A 17,803-nucleotide genomic window follows, 5' to 3' on the forward strand; every position below is an offset into this window, starting at 1 on the left:
ATCCCGATGAGGATCCCAGTGAGGATCCCGATGATCCCAGTGATGGTTCTGATGGTTCTGATGGTCCTGATGAGGATCCTGAAGATCCCAATGATCCCAACGATGATCCTGATGATGATCCCGAAGATCCTGATGATCCCAATAACGGTTCTGATGATCCCAGTGATGATCCCGATGATCTCGATGATGATCCCAGTCAGGATCCCGACGATCCCAATGATGGTTCTGATGGTCCCGATGGTCCTGATGAGGATCCCGAAGATCCTGATGATCCCAGTAAGGGTTCTGATGATCCCAGTGAGGATCCCGATGATCCCAGTGATGATCCCAATGATCCCAGTGATGGTTCTGATGGTCTCGATGGTCCTGATGAGGATCCTGAAGATCCCAATGATCCCAGTGATGATCCCGATGAGGATCCCGAAGATCCTGATGATCCCAGTAAGGGTTCTGATGATCCCAGTAAGGGTTCTGATGATCCCAACGATGATCCCAATGATCCCGATGATGATCCCAGCGATGGTTCTGATAATCCCGATGATCCCAGTGAGGATCTTAATGATGATCCCGATGATCCTGATGATCCCAATGAGGATCCTGATGATCCCGATGAGGATCTCGATGATCCAGTGATCTTTATGATGATCCCAATGATCCCAGTGATGATCCCAGTGATCCCAATGAGGATCCCAATGATCTTGATGATGATCCTGAAGATCCCGATGATGCTGATGACAATCCCAATGACAATGCCGATGATCCTGATGATCCCAATGAGGATCTCAACGATCCCGATGATCTTGATGATGATCCTGATGATCCTGATGATCCCAATGAGGATCTCAACGATCCCGATGATCTTGATGATGATCCTGATGATCCCGATGAGGATCCCAATGATCTTGATGATGATCCTGATGATCCTGATGATGCTGATGACAATCCCAATGACAATCCCGATGATCCCAACGATCCCGATGATCCCGAGGACGATCCCGACGATCCCGAGGATCCCGAGGACGATCCGGGGTCGGTCACCGCCCGCCGGCGCACTGCACCCCGCGCGACACCGGCGCCGTCCTCCCGAGCCTCTGCAGCGCCCGGAGCAGCCCCATCTGGTGCCGGATGGAATGGTCCAGGTTCACCGTCACCCCCAGCAGCTCCCGCGCCTCGGCCGCGCCGAAGGGGAAATCCCGCGCCAGGAAGGCCTGGAAAAGCTCCGGATCCCCGTCCAAGCTCAGCACCTTCCCCAGCGGCTGCCGCAGCGCGCTCAGCTCGCCCACGTGGTCCTGGAAAACGCTCCAGAGGGATCTCCCCGCCGAACCCGGCGCGGCCGCGCCCTGGCCGGAATCCTCCAGGCACTGCAGGGTCCAGCTGAGGCGGCAGGGCCAGCGGTCGGCCAGCACCACCCATGCGGCGGCCGCGCGCGGCGACAGCGTCCCGGCGGCGCCGTGGCGGTGCAGCAGCAGCCGCAGCGTGATGGGGATGGTGTTGACGATCCGGCGGACGTTGGCGCCGTTCTCCGGCAGGTACCGCGACAGAACGTCCGAGGCGTCGTGGAGGCACCGGAACGCCTCGCGGATCCACACGGCCGCCTCGGAATCCGCCTCCTTCCAGCCCGGAACGCCGGGGAACGGCGTCGGCGCGGTTTTGGCGGCGGCGTTGCCGGCGATGATGCGAGCCATGAGATCCTCCCGCGTGCGGATGGCGGCCTGGACGCTGCGCAGGCGGGAGCGGCAGCCGGTGCCGGGGATGGAGAAGGGCAGCGTGACGGCGCGGTTCAGGTACAGGTAACCGTTGTCCGCCAGCCCCTTCATGCAGCCCGTCTGCTCCAGGCACGGCACGATGACGCCGGGATCCACGGCCAGCAGGAAGATGAAGGGAGCGTTGGCGTCCGACAGCAGCGTGGCCATGGCGTTGAACACCCCGGCCACCTTCTCCGGGTAGCAGAGATCCAAGCCGGTGATCTCCATCACCACGCGCAGCCGCCGGCGCTCGAAGACTTCCATGAACGCCAAGAAATCCACCAGCACCTCCACCTCGCCGCGGACCTTGCTCATGAAGCCCAGCTGGCCGGCGAAGCGGTCGCTGTCCGTCAGGCGCTCGATTTTCTTCTTCTCGCTCACCAGGAAGTTCTTGAGGATGGACAGAGCCCCCAGCACCAGCGAGGAGCCCGAGAGCGACGCGGCGGCGCTGCCCACCACCTTCAGCGCGTGGTGGTCCTTGATCCCCGGCACCAGCAGAGCCACCAGCAGGATGGCGATGCCCACGGCCAGCACCAGCAGCAGCCCCCACAGCCGCAGGCAGGTTCCCCGCTTCAGGATCCACTCCCGGCGGGACGGGCCGGAGGCGAAGCGCGGCCGCGAGCCCAGCACGTGGAAGACGCTGAGGGGCAGCGCCCCGAAGTGCTGGCGCACGCGGTGGCACAGCGTGGTCACCAGCCCTGCCCACAGCTTGTCGCAGCCGGCGAACTCCCAGGCGCTGAAGCGGATGAAGATGAACTCGAGGTTCTTGCGGCGCAGGTGGCCCTCGGTGACCACGGGCTCGTAGAAGGCCAGGAGCCACAGGGCCAGCAGCAGGCCCCAGCCGTGGGGGCTGCGCGGCTTCCGGCGGCCCCGCTGCAGCTCGGCGGCCTCGCGCCGCGCCATCTCCTCCCGCATGAAGGCTGGCAACGGGATCGGGGCGTCAGGATGGGAGTTGGGGGTTGGGATTGGGGTTTGGGGTGAGATTTGGGGTCCAGGATGGGATTTGGGATGGGAGTTGGGGGTTGGGATTGGGGTTTGGGGTGAGATTTGGGGTCCGGGATGGGAGTTGGGGTCCAGGACGGGATTTGGGATGGGAGTTGGGGTTTGGGATTTGGGGTCTGGGATGAAATTTGGGGTCTGGGATGGGGTTTAGGATGGGATTTGGGGGTCTGGGATGGGGTTTGGGGCTTCGGATGGGATTTGGGGTGAGATTTGGGGCCTGGGATAGGATTGGGGGTGATATTTGGGGTCTGGGATGGGATTTGGGGGTTTGGGACTGGGGTTTAGGATGGGATTTGGGGGTCTGGGATGGGGTTTGGGGCTTGGGATGGGATTTGGGGTGAGATTTGGGGCCTGGGATAGGATTGGGGGTGATATTTGGGGTCTGGGATGGGATTTGGGATTGGGAACCGCGCCAAGACCCCAACCCGTGAGGAAATCCCGAATTCCCAAATTCCCGAATTCCCGAATTCCCGACGCACCGGTGACCTTGGCCAGCAGCGTCTCCAGGCGGTGGCCGCAGGGCGCGTAGAAGCCGACGGTGACAGGAGTGGCCGTGTGGCACAGCGTGCGCGACAGGCAGCGACAGTAAACGTCATCCTCCGTGGGGGGCTCTGGGAATCGGGGTTTGGGGTTTGGGATCGGGATTTGGGATCTTTGATCAGGATTTGGGGTTTGGGATTTGGGGTTTGGGGTTTCGGGTTTGGGATTTGGGGTTTGGGGTTTGGGATTTGGGATCAGGATTCGGGGTTTGGGATTTGGGATCAGGATGAGATTTGGGATCAGGATTCGGGGTTTGGGATCAGGATTCGGGGTTTGGGATTTGGGATCAGGATTCGGGGTTTGGGATCTGGGATTTGGGGTTTGGGGTTTGGGATTTGGGATCAGGACGTACCTTGGAGCTCCGGGGTCTCTCCCTCGGGGGCTCCGTGGGGACAGGGCTGGGGGGACCCCCCCGGGCCCAGCCAGGCCTCGCTCTCCTCGCAGCCCCCCGGGGACAGCCCCGGGCACCCCCCCGGGGACAGCCCCGGCCCCGAGGAGCAGCAGGAACCCTGCGGGGACAGGGACACGGTGGGGACACCGGGGGGACACCGGGGGGACATCGTGGAGATCCCAATCCCCTCCCAGTCCCGAATCCCACCCCAGTCCCGATCCTGATCCCACCCCAGTTCCCGATCCCACCCCGATCCTGCCCTGGGCGGCTCCACCCCCGTCCCGGTGTCCCTGTCCCTGTGTCCCTGTGTCCCTGTGTCCCGGTGTCCCTGTCCCTGTGTCCCTGTCCCTGTGTCCCTGTGTCCCTGTGTCCCTGTGTCCCTGTGTCCCTGTGTCCCTGTCCCTGTGTCCCTGTCCCGGTGTCCCTGTCCCATCCCCGTCCCTGTCCCGGTCCCTCCCGGGATTTATTGCGGACCGGAGATCCCAGTTCCAAATCCCCTCCCAGTTCCCGATCCCAGTTCCCGATCCCGATCCCGATCCCACCCTCGGCAGCTCCAGCGGCTCCATCCCCGTCCCGGTGACCCTGTCCTCGTGTCCCCGTCCCGGTCCCTGTCCCGGTCCCGGTGCTGTCCCCGTCCCCGTCCCTCCCGGGATTTATTGAGGACCGGAGATCCCGATCCCAGTTCCAAATCCATTCCCGGATCCCGATCCCACCCTGGGCAGCTCCAGCGGCTCCATCCCCGTCCCCGTGTCCCCGTCCCGGTGTCCCCGTCCCGGTGTCCCGGTGTCCCCATGTCCCTGTCCCCGTGTCCCCGTCCCTGTCCCGGTGTCCCTGTCCCGGTGTCCCCGTCCCTGTCCCGGTCCCGGTCCCGGTGTCCCTGTGTCCCTGTCCCCGTGTCCCCGTCCCGGTGTCCCTGTCCCGGTGTCCCCATGTCCCCGTCCCGGTGTCCCCGTCCCTGTCCCGGTGTCCCCATGTCCCTGTCCCGGTGTCCCTGTGTCCCTGTCCCCGTCCCTGTCCCGGTCCCGGTGCTGTCCCGGTCCCTCCCGGGATTTATTGCGGACCGGAGATCCCAGTTCCCGATCCCAGTTCCCGATCCCAGTTCCCGATCCCGATCCCGATCCCGATCCTACCCTGGGCAGCTCCAGCGGCTCCATCCCCGTCCCGGTGTCCCCGTCCCGGTGTCCCCGTCCCGGTGTCCCCGTCCCCGTGTCCCCGTCCCGGCCCCGGTCCCGGTGCTGTCCCGGCGCTGTCCCGGTCCCTCCCGGGATTTATGGCAGCTCCGGTGGCGGCCGGGGAGGGGCGGCCGGGGCAGAAATTCCGGCCGGGCCCGGCCTGAGTCAGAGCGCAGCAATTCGGATCCGGCCGGGAGGGGACAGCGGCGACATCGGGGCCAAAGGGGACAGCGGCGACAGCGGGGACAGCGGGGAGGGACCCTGGGGACACCGGGGACAGCGGCGACACCGGGGCCAAAGGGGACAGCGGCGACACCGGGGGGACCCTGGGGACAGCGGCGACATCGGGGACAGCGGCGACATCGGGAGGGACCCTGGGGACAGCGGCGACATCGGGGCCAAAGGGGACAGCGGCGACACCGGGGAGGGACCCTGGGGACATCGGGGGCCCTGGGGACAGCGGGGGCAGCGGGGAGGGGGCAGTGCCAGCTCTGCTTGGTGACATCGCCACCGCTGGGGTGACATCGGTGTGACACGGGTGGCATCACTGCGGTGGCACCGGTGTGGTGGCATCGCTGGGGTGGCATCGGTGTGACAGCGGTGACATCGCTGCGGTGGCATCGCTGGGGTGGCATCAGTGTGACAGCGGTGACATCGCTGCGGTGGCATCGCTGGGGTGGCATCAGTGTGACAGCGGTGACATCGCTGCGGTGGCATCGCCACTTCCGCTGCCGCCGCCGGAGGAACTCGCTGGCCCGGCCCGGGTGGCACCGGGTGACAGCGGGGTGGCCGCGCCCCTCCCCCTCCTCCCGCACGGGCTGGGGGAGGGTCCCAGTGTCACCAGTGTCACCAGTGTCACCGGTGTCACCGGTGTCCCAAATATCTGCAGTGTCCCCAGTATCCCCAGTACCACCAGTGTCACCAGTGTCCCAAATATCCCGTGTCCCCAGTGTCCCCAGTGCCATCCCCAGTGCCATTCCCAGTGTCCCCAGTGCCATCCCCAGTGTCCCCAGTGCCATCCCCAGTGTCCCCAGTGTCCCCAGTGCCATCCCCAGTGTCCCCAGTGCCATTCCCGGTGTCCCCAGTGCCATTCCCGGTGTCCCCAGTGTCATTCCCAGTGTCCCCAGTGTCCCCAGTGCCATTCCCGGTGTCCCCAGTGCCATTCCCAGTGTCCCCAGTGTCCCCAGTGCCATTCCCAGTGTCCCCAGTGCCATCCCCAGTGTCCCCAGTGCCATCCCCAGTGTCCCCAGTGTCCCCAGTGCCATTCCCAGTGCCATCCCCAGTGCCATTCCCAGTGTCCCCAGTGCCATCCCCAGTGTCCCCAGTGTCCCCAGTGCCATTCCCAGTGCCATCCCCAGTGCCATCCCCAATGTCCCCAGTGTCCCGCGCCCTGCGGGGGCGTTGGCACCGCTGGAATTTCCTCGGGCGGGCACGTGCGGAGCGGGGGGGGGCGGGGAGGGGTGTGTGACACCCGTGTCACCCCCCCCGCTGTCCCCACTGTCCCCCCCGTGTCCCCACTGTCCCCCCATTGTCCCCCCATTGTCCCCCCCGTCCTCCCCCTTTGTCACCCCATGTCCCCCCCCGATGCCCCCGTGTCCCTCCCCCCCGTGTCCCCCCAGTCTGTCCCGGTGTCCCCCCCCCCCGTCCCCCCCAATGTCCCCCCGTGTCCCCCCCAGTCTGTCCCGGTGTCCCCCCCCCGTGTCTCCCCCAATGTCCCCCCCGTGTCCCCCCAAACTGTCCCCAATGTCCCCCCGTGTCCCCCCCACTCTGTCCCCAATGTCCCCCCCAATGCCCCCCCCGTGTCCCCCCCCCAAACTGTCCCCCGTGTCCCCCCCAATGTCCCAGCACCCATCGGGGGGGGGGTTGGGCATCTCTCGGGCCCCACCCCGGGGGTTTCCCCGCCCCCCCCAATGTCCCCACCCCGGGGCGTGTCCCCCCCGTGTCCCCCCCCCCAATGTCCCCACCCCGGGGCGTGTCCCCCCCCCCCAATGTCCCCACCCCGGGGCGTGTCCCCCCCCGTGTCCCCCCCCCCAATGTCCCCACCCCGGGGCGTGTCCCCCCCCGTGTCCCCCCCCCATTGTCCCCTCCGTGTCCCCCCCCCGATGGCGCCGGCCCCCGCTCTCCTCCTCGCCGCCGTTCTCGCTCTGCCCCTCCCGGGGGTCCCGCTCGCCCCTCCCGGGGGTCCCGGCCCCCCCCGGCTCCGCCTGCGCTTCTCCCCCTCCCCCCCCCGCTGCTGTCCCGGGGGTCGCCCCCGCTCGGGGGGGGAGGGGAGGGGGGGGGACGGCGACAACGTCACCGTGGTGGTCCTGGAGAGCGGCCGCGACCCCCCCCCGGGCAGCGGCTTCAGGCTCGGTCAGTGAGGGGAGGGGTCCTGGGGGGTCCTGGGGGGGTTTGGCGGGGATTTGGGGGGGATTTGGGGGGTCCTGGGGGGGTTTGGGGGGGTCCTGGGGGGGATTTGAGGAGGATTTGGGGGGTCCTGGGGGGGTCCTGGAGGGGTTTGGGGGGGGGTTGGGGGGTCCTGGGGGGGTCCTGGGGGGCTTTGGGGGGAATTTGGGGGGTCCTGGGAAGGATTTGGGGGGTCCTGAGGGTGTTTGGGGGGGTCCTGGGGGGGTCCTGGGGGATTTTGGGGAGGATTTTGGGGGGTCCTGAAGGGATTTTGGGGAGGTTTTGGGGGGTCCTGAGGGGATTTTGGGGAGGATTTTGGGGGGTCCTGGAGGGATTTTGGGGAGGTTTTGGGGGGGTTTTGGGGTGGGGGATGGGGAGGAGAAAGTTCGGGGTTTTGGGGGGAAGTTGGGAATTTGGGGAGGGGGAGTTGGGAATTTGGGGAGGGGGAGTCGCCACCCCAAAGGTTTGGGAAGGTTGGGGGGGGGGAGATTGGGGGGGATCTTTGGGATATGGGAGCGATTCTGGGGGGATTTTTTTGGGGCTAAAAATGGGAATTTCGGGATCCAGAGAGGATTTGGGGTGGGGGTCTCCAACACCCCAAAATTCCCTTTTTTTTGGGGGGGCGGGAGGGGGATTTAACAACCCCAGAATTTTGGGGTTGGTGCTGTCGGGGGGGGGGGTGGGGGGGACATTTTGAACTCCACCCCCTCCAAAATTCCCAAAAATAATTCCCAAATCCCCCCCAACCCCCCCCGCCCCTTCCCAAAATCCCCACGAGCTCTTCAGGGCGGGATCACCCAAAAAGGAGAAAAAAAAAAAAAACCCAAAAATCCAAATTATCCCAACTCCTCGATTTTTTTAAGGGAATTTTTTTAGGGGTGGGGGGGTTGGGAGCCATTCCCGCTTTTTTTTGGGATGGGATTTTTGGGATTTGGGGTTTTTTTTTTTTTTAGGGCCTGGGGACCCTTCCCGGGCCCCATCCCACCCACGCAGCTCCATGAGCTCATCGGGTCCCGCTGGAAAACTTCGGGAATTCGCAACATAAACAGAGGGGCCCCGGCAGCCACCGGCATCGGGAGGCCCCGGGGGCCGCCCCCGGCCCCAAAAAAACCCGGCTGGGACCCCCCCTCAAATTGTCAGGGAGAGCCCCAAAATCTGGGACCCCCCCAAATGTCGGGACCCTCCCCAAAATGTTCTGGATCAGCACAAAAAACCGGGCTGGGACCCTCCCCAAAATGTGCAGGACCCCCCTCAAAATGTCCAGGACGCCCCTCAAAATGTCCTGGACCCTTCCCCAAATTGTCCAGGACCCCCCTCAAATTGTCAGGGAGCGCCCCAAAATCTGGGGTCGCCTTGGGTTCTCCCCCAAAAGTCGGGACCCTCCCCAAAATGTTCTGGATCAGCCCCAAAAACCGGGCTGGGACCCTCCCCAAAATGTGCAGGACCCCCCTCAAAATGTCCAGGACGCCCCTCAAAATGTCCTGGACCCTTCCCCAAGTTGTCCAGGACCCCCCTCAAATTGTCAGGGAGCGCCTCAAAATCTGGGGTCGCCTTGGCTTCCCCCCCAAAATCGGGACCCTCCCCAAAATATTCTGGATGCTCCTCAAAAACCGGGCTGGGACCCTCCCCAATTGTCCCGAATCCCCCCCAAAATGTCCAGGACCCGCCTCAAAATGTTCTGGACCCCTCCCCAAATTGTCCAGGACCCCCCCCAAATTGTCAGGGAGTGCCCCAAAATCTGGGGTCGCCTTGGCTTCCCCCCCAAAATCGGGACCCTCCCCAAAATGTTCTGGATCAGCCCCAAAAACCGGGCTGGGACCCTCCCCAAATTGTCCTGAATCCCCCCCAAAATGTCCAGGACCCCCCCCAAATTGTCCTGGACCCCTCCCCAAATTGTCCAGGACCCCCCCCAAATTGTCAGGGACCTCCCCAAAATCTGGGGTCGCCTTGGGTTCCCCCCCAAATGTCGGGACCCTCCCCAAAATGTTCTGTACTAGCCCCAAAAACCGGGCTGGGACCCTCCCCAAAATGTGCAGGACCCCCCTCAAAATGTCCTGGACCCCCCTCAAAATGTCCTGGACCCTTCCCCAAGTTGTCCAGGACCCCCCTCAAATTGTCAGGGAGCGCCTCAAAATCTGGGGTCGCCTTGGGTTCTCCCCCAAAAGTCGGGACCCTCCCCAAAATGTTCTGGACTAGCCCCAAAAACCGGGCTGGGACCCTCCCCAAATTGTCCCGAATCCCCCCCAAAATGTGCAGGACCCCCCTCAAATTGTCCTGGACCCCTCCCCAAGTTGTCCAGGACCCCCCTCAAATTGTCAGGGACCTCCCCAAAATTTGGGGTCGCCTTGGATTCCCCCCAAAAAAGGTCATTTTGGGTTTATTTTGGGGTCATTTTGGGGTCATTTGGGGTAATTTTGGGGTAATTTTGGGCGGTTTTTTTTGCTTTTCGGGTTATTTTTACAGGTTTTTTTTGGGGGAGGGGTCTCTAATTTTGGGGTGTCCCTCCCCTCACAGTTCTGTGATATACCGGGGGAGGGGTCTCCCACTTTTGGGGTAATTTTGGGGTCATTTGGGGTAATTTTGGGGTAATTTTGGGGTAATTTCGGGCGGTTTTTTTTGCTTTTCGGGTTATTTTTACGGGTTTTTTTTTGGGGAGGGGTCTCTAATTTTGGGGTGTCCCTCCCCCCCACAGTTCTGTGCCCGCTGCTCTGCCGGAACGGGGGGGTCTGCGCCCACCCCCAACGCTGCCTGTGCCCCCCCGAATTCACCGGGAAATTTTGTCACCTCCCCTCTGCCAACGTCACCTCCCAAAATCCACCCGGGAACCCCCAAAATCCACCCGGAGACCCCCAAAATTTTGGGGAGGGGTCTCCCCAAGCCTTGACCCGCTCCGTCTACACCCTCCCCCTGAGCAACCACCGTGAGGAGGAGGATGGTGAGACCCCCGACCCAAAATTTTGGGGATTTGGGTTTTTTGTTTTTTCTTTTTATGGTCGAAATTCCCATTTTTTTCCCCCCATTTCACCCCCAAAAAATTTCCCCTTCCCGAAATTTCTTCACCCTCAATTCCCACCCCAAAAATTCCCGCTTTTTCCCCGTCCCAAATCCCAAAAATCCCCCCCCAAATTCTCCCAAATCCCCCCCCCATTCCATCCCCAAATTCCTCCTTTTTCACCCCAAAAAATTCCCGCTTTTTTCCCCATCCCAAATCCCAAAAATCCCCCAAAATTCTCCCAAATTCCCCCATTCCCACCCAAAAAATTCCCGTTTTTCCCCATCCCAAATCCCCCCAAATTCTCCCAATTTTCCCCCAAAATCTCCCCCATTCCTACCCCAAAAATTCCCAAAAATGGGGGGAAAAATGGGAATTTTTGGGGTGGGAATGGGGGGATTTGGGAGAATTTTGGGGGGGAATTTTGGGATTTGGGATGGGGGAAAAAAGGGAATTTTTGGGGTGGGAATGGGGGGGATTTGGGAGAATTTTGGGGGGGATTTTTGGGATTTGGGATGGGGGAAAAAAGGGAATTTTTGGGGTGGGAATGAGGGGGATTTGGGAGAATTTTGGGGGGGAATTTTGGGATTTGGGATGGGGGAAAAAAGGGAATTTTTGGGGTGAAAAAGGAGGAATTTGGGGATGGAATGGGGGGGATTTTGGGGGAAAATTGGGAGAATTTGGGGGGATTTGGGATGGGGGAAAAAACCGGGAATTTTTGGGGTGGGAATGGGGGGAATTTGGGAGAATTCTGGGGGGGATTTTTGGGATTTGGGATGGGGAAAAACCGGGAATTTTTGGGGTGGGAAAGGGGGAATTTGGGAGAATTTTGGGGGGGATTTTTGGGATTTGGGATGGGGGAAAAAAGGGAATTTTCGGGGTGAAAAAGGAGGAATTTGGGGATGGAATGGGGGGGATTTGGGGATTTTTTTCGGGGATTTTTTCAGGGATTTTTCGGGGATTTTTCCAGGGATTTTTTTCCAGGGATTTGGGATGGGGAGGGGTCCCAAATGAGCCCCCCGCCCACCCCCCAGGTGCGCAGTCCCTGGTGCAGGTGCTGGATTGGGGCTGGAATTTGGGGTGAAATTTGGGGATTTTTTTGGGGGGATTTTTTTTCGGGATTTTTTTCGGGATTTTTCCCGGGATTTTTTTCCAGGGATTTGGGATGGGGAGGGGTCCCAAGTGAGCCCCCCGCCCACCCCCCAGGTGCGCAGTCCCTGGTGCAGGTGCTGGTCCGGCACCCCCCCCAGTCCCCGGTCTCCATCCACAGCGTGGAGCGAGTGCGGGGGGAGGGGCGCGACCCCTCCCCCTCCCCGGCCCCCCCCTCCCCCCCCGCGGGCCGGGGGCGCCCCCCCAGCCGCCCCCCCCCCAAATTCCGCGTGCTGGCCCAAAGGGGACCCCCCCGGGAGCCCCCGGCCCGCGAGGATTCGGGGTTCGGCTTCTGCTTCCGGCAGCTGCAGGAGGGGCAGGTGAGACCCCCGAATTGGGGGGGTTTTGGGGGGGTTTGGGGAGATTTTCGGGGATTTGGGGGAAGTTTGGGGGGGATTTGGGGGATCTGGGGGGATTTGGGGAGATTTTCGGGCATTTTGGGGAGGTTTTGGGGGGATTTTAGGGGGATTTTGGGGGGGTTTGGGGGATTTTGGGGAGGTTTGGGGGGGATTTGGGGGGATTTTGAGGAAATTTTGGGGGGATTTAGGGGATTTGAGGGATTTTAGGGGGATTTTGGGGGGATTTTGGGGGATTTGGGGGGATTTGGGGAGATTTTAGGGGGATTTGGGGGGGATTTGGGGGGATTTGAGGGAATTTTGGGGGGGTTTTGGGGGGGTTGGGGGATTTGGGGGGATTTGGGGAGGTTTTAGAGGGATTTAGGGGGGTTTTGGGGGGATTTTGGGGGATTTGGGGAGGATTTTGGGGAGGTTTTGGGGGGATTTGGGGGGATTTGAGGGAGTTTTGGGGGGATTTGAGGGAGTTTTGGGGGATTTTGGGGGATTTTGGGGGGAATTTGGGTGGATTTTATGGGATTTGGGGGGATTTGGGGGGGATTTGTGGGAAATGGGAGGGAAAAGGTGGGAAAAATGGGAAAAAAGGGAGAAAAACGAGGAAAATGGGAAAAAAGGGGGGGAATTGGAGAAAATGTGAGGAAAGGGGGAAATAAGGGGGGTTTGGGGGGGTTTTCTCACATTTTCCCCCTTTTTTCCCATTTTCCCCATTTCTCCCTTTATTTTTCCCATTTTCCCGCCATTTCCCCCCCGTTTTTTCCATTTTCCCCCGTTTTTCCCCATTTTTCCCATTTTCCCCCCGTTTTTTCTCCCATTTTCCCTCCATTTCTTTCCCATTTTCCCCCATTTTCCCCCCGTTTTTCCCCATTTTTTTCCCGTTTTCCCCCGGTTTTTCCCCATTTTTCCCATTTTCCCCCATTTTTTTCCCATTTTCCCCCCATTTTTCCCCCATTTTCCCCATTTTCCCCCGGTTTTTCCCCATTTTTCCCCCGTTTTCCCCCCGTTTTTCCCCATTTTCCCCCATTTTCCCCCCATTTCCCCCCCCGTTTTTCCCCATTTTCCCCCGGTTTTTCCCCATTTTTCCCCATTTTTTTCCCATTTCCCCCCCGTTTTTCCCGGTTTTCCCCATTTTTTTCCCGTTTTCCCCCGGTTTTTCCCCATTTTTTTCCCGTTTTCCCCCGGTTTTCCCCCATTTTTCCCGTTTTCCCCCGTTTTTCCCGTTTTCCCCCGTTTTTCCCCCATTTTTCCCCCCAGTGCCGCTCGCCGCTCCCGGGGCTCCGGACCCGCGACATTTGCTGCCGGGGGGGGGCGGGGGTGGCCTGGGGGGTCCGCGAGTGCCACCCGTGCCCCGGAGGGGACCGTAAGGGACACCGGGGGACACCGGGGGACACCGGGGGACACCGGGACATTGGGGGGGGACACCGGGGGGACATGGGGGGGACACCGGGAGGGGACATGGGGACATGGGGGGGACATGGGGGGACACCGGGGGACACCGGGGGACACCGGGGGACACCGGGACATTGGGGGGGACACCGGGGGACACCGGGAGGGGACATGGGGGGGACACCGGGACACCCAGGGGGTGACACCGGGGGGACACCGGGACATGGGGGGGACACCGGGGGGGACATGGGGGGGACACCGGGGGGGACACCGGGACATTGGGGGGGACATGGGGGGGACACCGGGACACGGGGGGGACACCGGGACACCCAGGGGGTGACACCGGGACACCGGGAGGGGACACCGGGACATTGGGGGGGACACCGGGGGACACCGGGAGGGGACATGGGGGGGACACCGGGACACTGGGGGGACACCGGGACACGGGGGGGACACCGGGGGGACACCGGGACATGGGGGGGACACCGGGGGGGACACCGGGAGGGGACATGGGGACATGGGGGGGACATGGGGGGGACACGGGGGGGACACCGGGACATGGGTGGGACATGGGGGGGACACGGGGAGGACACCGGGGGGACACCGGGGGACACCGGGACACCGGGAGGGGACATGGGGGGGACACCGGGACATGGGGGGGACACCGGGGGGGCACACCGGGACATTGCGGGGGGGGTCCGCGAGTGCCACCCGTGCCCCGGAGGGGACCGTAAGGGACACCGGGAGGGGACATGGGGACACCGGGACATGGAGGGGACACCGGGGGGGACACCGGGACATTGGGGGGGGGACACCGGGACATGGAGGGGACACCGGGGGGGGTCACGGGTGACAAAAGCCGCCCCCCCCCTTCCCCCCCCCCAGAGCCGTGCCCGCAGGGATTCCAGCGGCAAAACGGATCCTGCGTGGGTGAGCGGGACCGGGAACACCGGGAACACCGGGAACACCGGGAATAGGACCGGGAACACCGGGAACACCGGGAACACCGGGAATTGTATCGGGAATACCGGGAATGGGACCGGGAATGGGACCGGGAACACCGGGAACACCGGGAACACCGGGAACACCGGGAATGGGACCGGGAATGGGACCGGGAACACCGGGAACACCGGGAACACCGGGAACACCGGGAACACCGGGAATACCGGGAATTGTATCGGGAATGGGACCGGGAACACCGGGAATGGGACCGGGAATGGGACCGGGAATGGGACCGGGAATGGGACCGGGAATTGCGGGAGCGGGAGCGGCACCGGGAATTATCCCGGGAATATCGGGAATATCGGGAGCGGGGATTTATTTCGGGATTGGGAATTTTCGGGTCGGGGATTTTTGGGATTGGGAATTTTCGGGATTGGGAATTTTCGGTATTGGGATTTTTCGGGACAGGGAATTTTCGGGATTGGGAATTTTCGGGACGGGGAATTTTCGGGATGGGGAATTTTCGGTATTGGGAATTTTCGGGTCGGGGAATTTTCGGGATTGGGAATTTTCGGGTCGGGGATTTTTTGGGATTGGGAATTTTCGGGTCGGGGAATTTTCGGTATTGGGAATTTTCGGGACAGGGAATTTTCGGGATTGGGAATTTTCGGGTCGGGGAATTTTCGGGTCGGGGAATTTTCGGTATTGGGAATTTTCGGGATTGGGAATTTTCGGTATTGGGAATTTTCGGGATTGGGAATTTTCGGTATTGGGAATTTTCGGGTCGGGGAATTTTCGGGACCGGGAATTTTCGGGTCGGGGATTTTTTGGGACAGGGAATTTTCGGGATTGGGAATTTTCGGGATTGGGAATTTTCGGTATTGGGAATTTTCGGGTCGGGGAATTTTCGGGATTGGGATTTTTCCGGGACTGGGAATTTTCCCGAACTCTCCCCTCAGACATTGACGAGTGCCAGGACGGGCGGCTGTGCCAGAACGGGCTCTGCACCAACACCCGCGGCGGCTTCGCCTGTCTGTGCCCGCCGGGATTCCTGCTGGACTCGTCCCGATCCAGCTGCATCTGTAGGGATTGGGGTTATCCATGGGATTTGGGGTTTGGGGTTTGGGATTTGGGATCTGGGAATTGGGGTTTGGGGTTTGGGATTCCTGCTGGACTCGTCCCGATCCAGCTGCATCTGTAGGGATTGGGAATTGGGATTTGGGATTTGGGGTTTGGGGTTTGGGAATTGGGGTTTGGGGTTTGGGGTTTGGGATTCCTGCTGGACTCGTCCCGATCCAGCTGCATCTGTAGGGATTGGGAATTGGGAATTGGGAATTGGGAATTGGGGTTTGGGAATTGGGAATTGGGGTTCCTGCTGGACTCGTCCCGATCCAGCTGCATCTGTAGGGTTTGGGGTTATCCATGGGATTTGGGGTCTGGGAATTGGGGTTTGGGGTTTGGGATTTGGGATCAGGGAATTGGGGTTTGGGGTTTGGGGTTCCTGCTGGACTCATCCCGGTCCAGCTGCATCTGTAGGGATTGGGAACGGGATTTGGGGTTTGGGGTTTGGGGTTTGGGATCTGGGAATTGGGAATTGGGAATTGGGATTTGGGATCTGGGAATTGGGGTTTGGGAATTGGGGTTTGGGGATTGGGAATTGGGATTTGGGGTTTGGGAATTGGGGTTTGGGGTTTGGGATTCCTGCTGGACTCATCCCGCTCCAGCTGCATCTGTAGGGATTGGGGCGGTTTTGGGGCATTTTTGTGATTGGGAAAGGGCTGGGCTGGACTGGTCCAAACTGGGACGGACTGGGATGGACTGGGATGGACTGGGATGAACTGGGATGGACTGGGACGGACTGGGACGGACTGGGAGGGGTCCCAGGTGCTGACCAGGTGCGCCCCCAGCCCAGCAGGTGCTGTCCGAGGCTCGCGGGAGCCCCAAATCCGCCTGGTCTGGGAGGGAATGAACTGGGACAGGATGGGCTGGGCTGAACTGGGACGAACTGGGATGAACTGGGATGAACTGGGATGGACTGGGACGGACTGGGATGGACTGGGACGGACTGGGAGGGCTCCCAGGTGCTGACCAGGTGCGCCCCCAGCCCAGCAGGTGCTGTCCGAGGCTCGCGGGAGCCCCAAATCCGCCTGGTCTGGGAGGGAATGAACTGGGACAGGATGGGCTGGGCTGAACTGGGATGAACTGGGACGAACTGGGACAAACTGGGATGAACTGGGAGGGGTCCCAGGTGCTGACCAGGTGCGCCCCCAGCCCAGCAGGTGCTGTCCGAGGCTCGCGGGAGCCCCAAATCCGCCTGGTCTGGGAGGGAATGAACTGGGACAGGATGGGCTGGGCTGAACTGGGATGAACTGGTCCAAACTGGGATGGACTGGGAGGGACTGGGAGGGGTCCCAGGTGCTGACCAGGTGCGCCCCCAGCCCAGCAGGTGCTGTCCGAGGCTCGCGGGCCGTGTTTCCGGCTGCTGCGGGAGGGAGGGGGCTGCGCTCTGCCCACCCTGCGCAACATCACCCGCCAGGTTTGCTGCTGCAGCCGCGTGGGGAAAGCCTGGGGGGGCTCCTGCCTGCTCTGCCCCCCCTTCGGATCCGGTGAGACCCCTCCCCAAAATCGGGGAGACCCCCCCCAAAATCGGGGAGAGCGCCCCTAAATCCTGGGGAAAAAAACGGGGTGAAAAGGAGGGAAAATTTGGGGAAAAATCGGATTTTTTGCCCTTTTTGCGGGGGTTTTGGGAGGGTTTTGAATGGCTGAGACCCCTCCCCAAAATCGGAGACCCCTCCCCAAAATCGGGGAGAGCGCCCCCGACTCCTGGGGAAAAAAAACGGGGTCGAAAGGGCCCGAAAAAGGCCGAAAATTCAAAAAAAATCGGATTTTTTGCCCTTTTTGCGGGGATTTTGGGAGGGTTTTGAATGGCTGAGACCCCTCCCCAAAATTCCCAAATTTCTGGGACTGCCCCAGAAATTTGGGGAGGGGTCAGGGAATTATTTGGGAATTTTTTTGGGAGGGGTCCTGGAATTTTTGGGGACAAATCCCGGAATTTTTGGGGACAAACTCAGGAATTTTTGGGGTCAGTTCCGGGAATTTTTGGGGTCAAATCCAGGAATTTTTGGGGTCACATTTGTGAATTTTTGGGGACAAATCCAGGAATTTTTGGGGACAAATCCGGGAATTTTTGGGACAAATCCAGAAATTTTTGGGGTCAGTTCCGGGAATTTTTGGGGTCAAATCCGGGAATTTTTGGGGTCAAATCCAGGAATTTTTGGGGTCAGTTCCGGGAATTTTTGGGGACAAATCCAGGAATTTTTGGGGTCAGATCCGGGAATTTTTGGGACAAATCCGGGAATTTTTGGGGACAAATCCAGGAATTTGGAAGCCGGGAAAAATTCCAATTTATTTTTTTTTTTTGGCGGGAAAACGGGAATTGGGTGGGGGAGGGGGGGGGAGGGGGAATCCCGGTGGGGTTTTTTTTTTGGGAGTGGGGGGGGGGTCTCTCCCCCACTCCCCCCACCCCAATTTCACCTCCCCCCTCCCCAAATTCCAGAGGGGTTCCGGGAGATTTGTCCGGCCGGGCCCGGTTATCATTACTCGGCCTCGGATTTGAGGATCAACACCCAATTCCTGGGGCAGGACGGGACCGGGACCCCCCTGGGACCCCCCTCGAGACCCCCGAGCGCGGGTGAGACCCCCAGAAAACACCCCCCAAAAAAATCCCGAATAGCTGGTGGCCCTAAATG

General features: G+C 61.2%; 2 protein-coding genes across 2 annotated transcripts in view; one reads left to right on the forward strand and one right to left on the reverse strand.

Annotated features, from left to right (window-relative positions):
• Positions 1 to 775: 775 nt before the first annotated feature.
• Positions 776 to 4,832, reverse strand: NKPD1 (NTPase KAP family P-loop domain containing 1). The gene is made up of 4 exons (XM_086872025.1): positions 4,809 to 4,832; positions 3,640 to 3,796; positions 3,227 to 3,358; positions 776 to 2,665 (listed from the first exon to the last, which is right to left on the reverse strand). Exons 1-4 carry the CDS (start codon positions 4,830 to 4,832, stop codon positions 1,035 to 1,037), a joined length of 1,944 nt encoding a protein of 647 aa, XP_086728151.1. The 3' UTR covers positions 776 to 1,034.
• Positions 4,833 to 6,948: 2,116 nt separating this feature from the next.
• LTBP4 (latent transforming growth factor beta binding protein 4) overlaps positions 6,949 to 17,803 on the forward strand; it is a 40,617-nt gene continuing 29,762 nt past the window's right edge. The window contains exons 1-8 of the mRNA XM_086872086.1: positions 6,949 to 7,202; positions 9,928 to 10,170; positions 11,434 to 11,696; positions 12,981 to 13,086; positions 13,998 to 14,042; positions 15,014 to 15,136; positions 16,493 to 16,660; positions 17,611 to 17,745. Of these exons, the coding sequence (XP_086728212.1) occupies positions 6,953 to 7,202; positions 9,928 to 10,170; positions 11,434 to 11,696; positions 12,981 to 13,086; positions 13,998 to 14,042; positions 15,014 to 15,136; positions 16,493 to 16,660; positions 17,611 to 17,745 (1,333 nt within the window). The 5' untranslated portion in view covers positions 6,949 to 6,952. The remainder of the gene's footprint in view (positions 7,203 to 9,927; positions 10,171 to 11,433; positions 11,697 to 12,980; positions 13,087 to 13,997; positions 14,043 to 15,013; positions 15,137 to 16,492; positions 16,661 to 17,610; positions 17,746 to 17,803) is intronic.

This window comes from Cyanistes caeruleus, chromosome 38 (assembly GCF_971803275.1).
Source record: "Cyanistes caeruleus chromosome 38, bCyaCae1.hap1.1, whole genome shotgun sequence".
Classification (NCBI taxonomy): Eukaryota; Metazoa; Chordata; class Aves; order Passeriformes; family Paridae; genus Cyanistes; species Cyanistes caeruleus.